Source organism: Ruditapes philippinarum, unplaced genomic scaffold (assembly GCF_026571515.1).
Source record: "Ruditapes philippinarum isolate M1 unplaced genomic scaffold, ASM2657151v2 ctg608_1_1_1_1, whole genome shotgun sequence".
In the NCBI taxonomy this organism is placed as follows: Eukaryota; Metazoa; Mollusca; class Bivalvia; order Venerida; family Veneridae; genus Ruditapes; species Ruditapes philippinarum.
Window position 1 is genome coordinate 966,869 of NW_026859254.1, and position 9,824 is coordinate 976,692.

Below are 9,824 nucleotides of genomic sequence, written 5' to 3' on the forward strand. Positions count from 1 at the left end.
GTACTATACACGAAATGCGTATAATTTCAACCGGTAAGTAGGTGTGTTTGTTATGTAAATTTTAAGTCTTGGTTAGCGTTAAGAAGTATTTACCAAATTAAATTGCTCGAGCACGGCGAGGCTGTTCGGTTGATTTAATTTGGTCAATACTTACTTATGAACACTTTAGTGTTTGAAATTATTTTTTTGTTAATAACCAATTTACTATACTGATCAATAGTTTGCCGATTGACCAAAGTAAATGTGTTACGTTTCATTTGAAAAACTGTAATTCTATTGATTTTTAATTTAATATTAAATCATATTTTGCATCTATATTCTATTCATGAATTGTGTGGTGCAATTAGTTTATTTAATCTGCAGCAACATGTCATTTAATACTCTCCAATTATATCTAAATCATCGTCTGTTTAAATAACCAAATATAATTTCAACCAAATGGTTTATTTTGTGCAAATTCCATGAAAATTCTTCATGACAAACACGAACAAATACGTAGTAATTCTTTGAGAGTTCTTTCCCTTACTAACCAGATCTCCATTTATAGTCATGTTATTTCCTGTTTAAACGCGTACACATTTAAGACCGATTTAAACAATGTTTAAACGTTGTAACAGTGGCTTGACTGTATATTTAGGTAAGTGCACTCATTATGATATAGTTTAAAGTGTTGTTATGATGATTTAATCGTAATTATCTTGATTTTATTGTAAAATATAACTTGGTAAACCGTGCATAACTTGTCACGTAAAATAAACCGATGATGAATGTCATTCATGTATGAATCGCTGTTTGTATAGGTATACATGACATGACATAGGTTTACAAACGTTGACCCACTTTTGTTGTACTATACATAATCGATATGTTCATACGGCGATAAGATTCGACGTTGTTTAAACATGTTTTAAATTGATTGTTCGTGCTTGTACTATAGTATTTTAGTATGTCAGTTTATAAAACGTTGTGTAAGTATTAAGCATGTTTTAAACTGAGTTAGAATATATTTGTAGATCTATAACAAACTTGATTTGCATTTACAATGAAATAAATGTATTTCATTTGTTATTAAAGGGTAGGTCTTCTATAATATCTAAGTTTAAATTAAAAATGCTATAATGATATTATATATCGTAGTAAAAAGGTAGATAAATCTATTGTAAATAAATTGGCTGGACAAAATTTTAGAGATCTATTATTGAACAATAAAGATATACTATGCTCCTCTCAGGGTTAAATATTTTAATCACCGAAATTGATTCAAAAATATGATAGATTCTTACTACATATGTCTAGTTTAAATAAATAATTGAATAAAATTTCTATATATGCCATTATGGGAAGCTGCGCTCCCTATTACAGGTCAAGTAAAATTGGTCTTTTCTTTAAAAAAATCAAAACAGTTTCTTTTTTGTTCCGTTTTTTTTAATTTTAATTTTTCATATTGTGACTACCTACAGTGTGTAGAATTTTAACATAACACATCTACTCTGTGATTACAAAGAGACTGGGTTACAATTACTAATATTTTCTAAAATAAAATTTGAGCGTAATATATCTTTAAGATTTTGATTTCAAGGTATTAATGCATGATATTTAACTTTATGGACAATCGACTATTGCTCAGTAACTTAATCCAAAACCAGAAACCACGTGTATCTTTTCTCCAGTATCTCTCATATAATTATGATAATAAGAAATTTTATCCGAGCATATCTTTACATGAACAGTGCAATTTCGTAAATCTTACATGAAATAGTTAGTAGCATCATCATTTTATCATATTTATTTTTCGTCGGTACATTCTGTTTTCTGGTCATTTTATTTGATTGTTAAATTGTTTGATTTAAAATTTGTTAATTAACACATTGCAAATTAAGTCTTCTTGCTGTAGTGAATTGTAAAACTTAATTTCTGTAATTTGATTTAAGTTATAATTTAATGCACATATGTCCTGAAATTACATTCTGTCCAATGATATAATTTCATTTTTAAATATTTTTTTGTATATTAAATTAATTCAGCCGGCCCAAATTTGTCATTAAATACTACCCAGTTTAAGTAATGTATCATACGTTGCTCGCACTGTGTAAAGATGCAAAACCACTTAGTAGGTTAGTATTTGTTAATTAATTAAGTTTAACATTTGCATGAAATCTGCTGAGCAGCTGCGACGATCTGGTCAGTTTTAATTTTACTAACTCAGACTCTCAAACACTGACATATATGTACAGTGTAATATGGATAAATATTTTGATTGGAACCTATTTTATACATTTATTATTAGTTTATTTCAGTCTCTTTCATATGCATACATATATACATAAAACATATTAAAAATTGATAAAAAAAATACATATGACCATTCTACAATAGAATTATAAGAGACTATATCATATATATACTTATCATTATCCATTTACAATTGATATTTAGTTCCTATTGTTAACAGTAAAGATACATTATAAGACCATTTTACATCATAAAAGTTAGATTATCCCCACTGACCTTCAATAAAAAATAAATGAAGAAATGCTGTAAGATATTTTGATAATAAATCTCTAAGAGTTCTAAAAAGTGGCATCTCTAAGTGTTCTAAAAAGAAAAGTGGCACTATTCACAAATTTAATAAAACTATATCACCCATGGTCAAACATGGATGATTGGTCAGTGGTGATATTTATATATTAGTAGGTAAAAAAACTTATCATGTTAAAACAGATATGTTTCATTTGTATCATACAAATTACTATCATCACATTTTGTACAATAAAATTTACTATCGTGTACTATAAGCACCTGTCATCTGAAAAAGATGTTAAAAGACTATACTAAAATTAATTTAAAAAAGAAACTAAAACACTAAGTGGTCTAAAAAACCTTACTTGTACAATATATTGTAGCGGAGTTGAAGAATATTGTAACAGGTTTTGGCTGTGACTTTAACAATATCATTGTTGGAGAGAATAAAATTAATATAAGTTTATCTTCATCAGTGAGGTCAACAAATTCTGGCATTAAGTTACGAGCTTCTTCTAACATAGGTAACCTCATATGCTCATACGCATTACAAGATAATAATACATGTTTTTCACATTCAACTGTAATTTTACATATTGGACATATCCTACTTTCAACAGCAATGTTTTCATATCTTTCAGTCTCTACTGAGCTACTCCACATCTGAATTTCGCTAGTGCAGACATGTGTTTACGTGGCAAATATAGTTTACAAAAATGTAAAGTTTTATAATCATTTTTTAACAACTTATAGGTTCATAATTTATTACAACCATTCACATTTTCACCAACATTCCTATTAAGAATAGCTACCCATTCATCCATATGTTATGACATATATTTTTGAACAACTTTTTCATAAAAAAACTTAGACGAGAATGTTACACAACTACGTGCATACTCTACTAAATTTAACTTTTCAATATAATAATTGATAAAAATTAATCAAAATTGCCAGTTCTTACACCTAGTACTTTTCTTGCGCAAAAAAGTAGAAAAAGATCTTATAATTAACTCTATTTACATCCATTCTAACAAATCTATGCCATTGTTGACATACAGATCTCCATTGTTTCACATGTGTAGGTGCCAGCTAATTCTCCATATAGAGCTGCTGTAGGTGTATACCGCCCTACCCCCAGATAATATTTTATATGTAAAATTGTTTCACATATCCATGCCATTTTAACCACTCCGTGCATGCTTAAACGTGTATTCCGTCGCAACGTTATTTGCGTTTACAAGCATAGCGTGACAGCGCGCGATAAACGTTAGCGTATACTATAGGCATATTAATGCAAAAATGATTGTTTCTACTGTTATTGTGTATAAATGTGGAAAACGGAAACATGTACTTTCGTTACAAAATAAAATGAACTCTTTGAATGAAAATATATTATGCTTGCTAGACGCTCGGGTGATTTAATTTATTCAACATATGCAATAAATCCAGTATTGAACCTACACTCATTTATCATCCTTTATATATTATATTACATATGGTATGATAAACCATGACAATTGGGCTAAAACTGAACATTTGTATCGGAATCTCGTTGTACATGTAGTTAAGTATTACAAAGATCATCGAAGCACAGTCTACCTGATTTGTTCGCGGGGGGCATAGCCTCCAATCTTAAAACAGATTGCCGAGTGCTTTGATGTTCTTTCTCTTTTGTATCAAACAAAAATCCCTGTCGTCATAATATTACTCCCCCCAAAGAAAAGTAAAAGAGTAACTGACTAATGTACGAGCATCTGAATATGAGTTTCAGTTGTTATCTCTTTCTTTGTCGTCGCAATAAGTCAAACGTCTGAAAAAAAAAAAAAACAGAAAAATTGAACAAATCAACGAGCGTGCTCTTTACAGACATTTAGTGCAGGTAACTAATAGTCCTGCACTCGAGATAATGCGCTGTGCATGTATTGGTAAACGATTTTGCTGTGACACGCCTTCAATAGTAAAGTCTCAAAACTATCATACGGTAACTTAATAATGCGTGTCATGGCAAAGATTATGTCAACGCGTCGAGTTGTAATACATTATACATATCAATTTACATATCATTTGTAGAGAGATATTGCAAAACTCCAACTAAAATGTCAATAAAATACAATGTACACGAATTTTGTTTGGGAAACGTTTTATTCCGAAAATTTTATAATACCAGTTTGTGTGTTTAAAAGGGAGACATATTAGTTGTAGAAACTTGTATGACAAACGATCAAAGATTTAAGTCAACAAGATGTTGCTATAGAACTTATAAAACTAAAATATTTGACTACTTTTTTTACTTTTGAGACTAGTTAATACCATATCCAATCTGCATACAAATGATAAAAAACTCACGTAAATGTACCATTTTAGTCGATAGGTTTTTAATGGTTAAATATTAGATCTATGACAATTCTTTAAATGATTGATTTGTATTTGCAGAGATGTTCAGAATAAAATGATACAGAGTTTCCCGACACTTCTTTGCGTAGATGATACAGTAATACGTTGATGGCCTGAACATCATCTGACGGGCACGCGACTTTCACGTAACATGCACGCGACTTACATGTAACACAGAAGTAACATGCATAGAACTATCAAGGCATCTGAATCGGTCTATTGATTTTTTGATTGGATAAAAAATTATTAAGAAATATTTAAACAGGCATTTTGAAAACCATGAATGGTTTGGAAATTAAATGAGAAAAAACAGTGTGATACAGTTTGCACATTGACCATATCAAAATAGTAAAATTTCAGTTAAGAACGGACTGAAATTGACTGATATGGCTAGTATAACAATGGAGCAAACGCTACAACTGACCGATGAAAACGACAATGAGCTGGGCGAAAAAGCTGTCAAAAGACAAGAAAGTATCGAGAAAAATATTAGTTTATTTGACAACACAGATGAGGTAGATGAAGTAATTAGCCAATTGGACAACACAATCAAAACTGAAAATGAATGTATGGGGTATCAAAGCGTTTATCAATCATATATTGAAGCTACAATCGACAAAGAAAATGCAGAAGGGTCAAATAATTCCGGTCGTGGTCAGCAACAGGAAATAGCAGTTGTAGGTTTTGAATCAACTGCTGTTGACGTGGATCGATATGACTCGGGTGTTTATTCCGACAACTCGGAACCGTTTAGAGATTCTAAAGAGCCATTCTCAGAACACGAGGATGACAAAGCAATTTTGGTATATCAAAATGGTGTCTCCCTGGAAAATACTATGATTGAACAGGAAGTACGTGTTAAGGAGGAGATAACTAATGTTTATGAGGGATGTTCTGACACTGACAGCATGGAAGAAATAAAGCCCTCTTTACGCAAAACGAAGAAACATTTTAAGACTTTGGAAGAAAGATTGAAGTGTCCTACATGTGGAAAGAAATTTACAAATCAAAGTAATCGGCTTGCTCATGAAAAAATGGTTCATAGAAATATGCGGCACAATGTTTGCCAGGTGTGTGGACAAGGTTTCTACTCCTCCGCAACACTGAAGAAGCATATGAATAAACATACCGGAGAACGGCCGTATAAATGTCCCATATGTAATAAGGGTTTTACCCAGCCTGGAAATGCTACCAGGCACTTAGAATCCCATTCGCTAGTAGATAATTACGAGTGCCCAATATGCAAACGTGGATTCAAAGAGAAAGGAAACATGAAGCGTCATGTTGAAACGCACAATGACATAAAGCCGTATACCTGTAAAGTTTGTGATAAACCTTTCAAAACAAGTTCGAATCTTCAACGCCATCTACAAATGGTGCACTCAGGCGAGCGCAATTATTTCTGTCAAATCTGCGAAAAGTCCTTTTCTTGTGCAGACAGTGTTAGATTACATATGAAAATTCACACAGACGAAAGGAACTTTTTGTGTCCAAAGTGCGGGAAAAGATTCATGGTGAGAGGAGCTTTACGGCGGCATTTGTCAGTTCACGAAAATGATGACGAGAACAAATTCAAGTGCGGTTTTTGTGATAAATTGTTCAAAACGGCCGAAACGCTGACTTTTCATATGGCAATACATACACAAAACTATACATATTTTTGTCATATATGTAACAAAGGCTTTGTCAAAGCAAGCGTCCTAAAACAGCACATCCAAACACACTCCAAAGAGCGTCCATATGTATGTCAAGTTTGCGATAAGTCATTTTCAAAAGAGCACACATTAAGACGACATTTTGCCATTCATGGTACTGATAAACCCTATGGCTGTGAACTTTGTGATAAGAAATTCTTATACAGTTGGTATTTGAAAACACATATGAACGTGCACTTAGGGCAACGTTCACACGTGTGCATTGTTTGTGAGAAAGGCTTTTCAAGCAAGTTGTCACTAAAGAATCACATAACTATTCACACGGGACAAAAAGATTATTATTGTTCTATTTGTGATAAAAGTTTTCGGGAGCAAGGCAGCTTTAGGCGGCATAAAACCTGCCGGATGCACAAACGTAGAGAAGAGAGGGCGAAGATAATGTTGAAGTCTGAGCAAAATGGCAAAATTATGGATGAATTTGCTGACATTTTATTGCCTCTGAAATCAGAGTTTTTGGAATATGACAAATGAAAAACTAGTAACTAAGGAATCAAAAAACATATTTTTAATAGATTTGATCACTCTACTTACAACAGTGAATAATAGATTAAACAACTTTCAAAATACATTGAAAATAAGATTTAAAGCACTCAGAAAGAGTAGTGCATTCTTATCAATTTTATTTTAGTATTCTTTTGTTTTAATTAATGGCTACAATTTTAAAGAATTTATTAAAGAAGAGATTTTTTTATTATTGAATTGTGGTAATGCAAGCATATAAATTGGCAGTTATGCATGATAATTTAAGCACAAAATGAAATGTAAGCAGAGATAAGCAGTTGTTTATGAATAAAGTTAATGAATATGTAAGCAAATATTTAGCAGTTGTTTCTTAATATGTAAGCAAAGATTTAGCATCTGTTAATGAATATGTTAGCAAACATTTAGCAGTTGTTAATGAATATGTAATCAAAGATTTAGCAGTTATTAATGAATATGTAAGCAGAGGTGTAGCAGTTGTTAATGATTATGTAAGCAAAGATTTAGCAGTTGTTAATGAATATGTTAGCAAATATTTAGCAGTTGTTAATGAATATGTAAGCAGAGGTGTAGCAGTGTTAATGAATATGTAAGCGAAGATTTAGCAATTGTAAATGAATATGTAAGCAAAACATTAGCAGTTGTTAATGAATATGTAAGCAAAAATTTAGCAGTTGTTAATGATTATGTAAGCAATGATTTAGCATTTGTGAATGATTATGTAAGCAGAAATTTAGCAGTTGTTAATGAATATGAAAGCAAAGATTCAGCAGTTGTTAATGATTATGTAAGCAAAGATTTAGCAGTTGTAAATGAATATGTAAGCAAAGATTTAGCAGTTGTTAATGAATATGTAAGCAAAGATTTAGCAGTTGTTAATGATTATGTAAGCAAAGATTTAGCAGTTGTAAATGAATATGTAGGCAAAGATTTAGCAGTTGTTAATAAATATGTAAGCAGAGATTTAATAGTTGTTTATGATTATGTAAGAAGATATTTCGAAGTTGTATATTAAAATTTTAGCTCATTTTAGCACTGTTTTTCTTGTTCGTGAAGGTAAAGATTTTGCAGTTGTTTTTGTTAAAACAAATGTAAAAGTGATTCAGCAATTGTTTATGTTTATATAAGTCACGATTAAGCACTTGTTTATGTTAATGAAACCAGAGATTAAAATAGATTTAGTCAGGATTGTGTTATGTCAACATAGTCATGTACATGCATCTGTATATTCGATCTATTTATATAATTAGATAATTTGTTATGTTTATTAGTTTTTGTAAATAAGATTAATAGATATTTTATAAATTCTATGTATTCACAATATTGCATCTATTTTTATAATTGAGAGCTGAATTTATTTTTAATTGAAACATTCCGTATAATATTATGATTCAGGTATTATACATTTTTTTCATTCATTTATTTCAAATTATTTAAATTTATTTTGTGATTAAACTATAACGATCTTAGTTTGTTTAAAAAATAATCATACATATTATTTTATGTATTTAATTAATAAAGCATAATTATAGTATTATATACGATATTTTGAGCTAATTGTTACAATTAAGAGAATTATTTGATGAGTATGTGTTAATATTTAAATGATCCTCGTATATGCTATAAATAAATGCTGAATTATTTTGAGAAAAAGAAATTGATACCTTATATTGAATTACATGTATAGATATAGCAATTGGTTTATAGCAAAAAAAAAAAAAAAACAGGAAAAAAGAAAACTACAACAAAAAACAAAAACACATATAATATATGTACAAAACAAATTAAAAGGCTTTTAGTTAGGAAATAAAAATCAAGACATTTTTAAGGCATAATGGCCCTTTAATGTAAAACAGATATTGTGATATGATTAACTAACAGCATTAAAAATATTTTTTTTGAAAGTTAAAGTATTTGTTTAGTCTATTTTTATAGTTTTAATTATGAAATAAACTTCATACACATTTTTAATATTATTTTGAATTTAATACTTTATCATTTCAAATGGTCCATAACTTTGCTCTATGGGAATTTTTAGACTTTGGACCTCAACAGACAAAAGAGCTCCTTTGAGTTAGTCTTGTATAAATTTAATCCAAAAAGTACGGTTTTGATAATTGTAAGTTTTAAATTGGATAGTTAATTGCTGTTAATTTCTTACACTGAATGTTTAAGATTATTATTGAAATAAAATTGCATGTATTTTATACCAGTTCCATCATTCTCAGTAAATCAAATATTAAAACAAAAGTTAATCAAGAAAACCACTTATGATTTCAAAACAGTACACAATTTGAGGTTACATAGATATTTGGCAGGTGATATGACTTTATATTATTGGTTGTTTATTATATTACAAACATCCATTAAAATACGGCCATATAACCTGCAACGATTCTTTTTTTAATGAACTAATAAAACAGCAAACTCCATTTATTTGAGAAAAACAATTAAATAATTCATAAATTGACAGCAGTCGTGATTATAGCTGTTATAATACTGCACGTTTTATTATCACCACACGGCTGTTGTAAATTTTTGAATTCATCTCTTTTTTCTCTCTAAAAAATGGAAGTCTGCTGTACTACGATTCGTACTAAAGATTTTTGACAGGTTATATGGCCGTGTATTATCTAAGTAATAGAAAGAGCACCGAAACACGAGGCTATCTGATTTGTACGAGGGGGCGTAGCCCCCGAGTATTAATAAGAT

At 30.0% G+C, this 9,824-nt stretch overlaps 1 protein-coding gene across 1 annotated transcript; it reads left to right on the plus strand.

Moving 5' to 3' along the window:
• Positions 1-517: 517 nt before the first annotated feature.
• LOC132755836 (zinc finger protein 883-like) lies at positions 518-7,418 on the plus strand. Its single transcript, XM_060746766.1, has 2 exons — positions 518-637; positions 4,957-7,418. The coding sequence occupies exon 2, from the start codon at positions 5,304-5,306 to the stop codon at positions 7,101-7,103; it is 1,800 nt and encodes a 599-aa protein (XP_060602749.1). The 5' UTR covers positions 518-637; positions 4,957-5,303; the 3' UTR covers positions 7,104-7,418.
• Positions 7,419-9,824: the final 2,406 nt, after the last annotated feature.

Bases quoted from the DNA above. Each gene is read 5' to 3' on its own strand.
- LOC132755836 (XM_060746766.1), top strand. From the start codon at position 5,304: ATGGCTAGTATAACAATGGAGCAAACGCTACAACTGACCGATGAAAAC.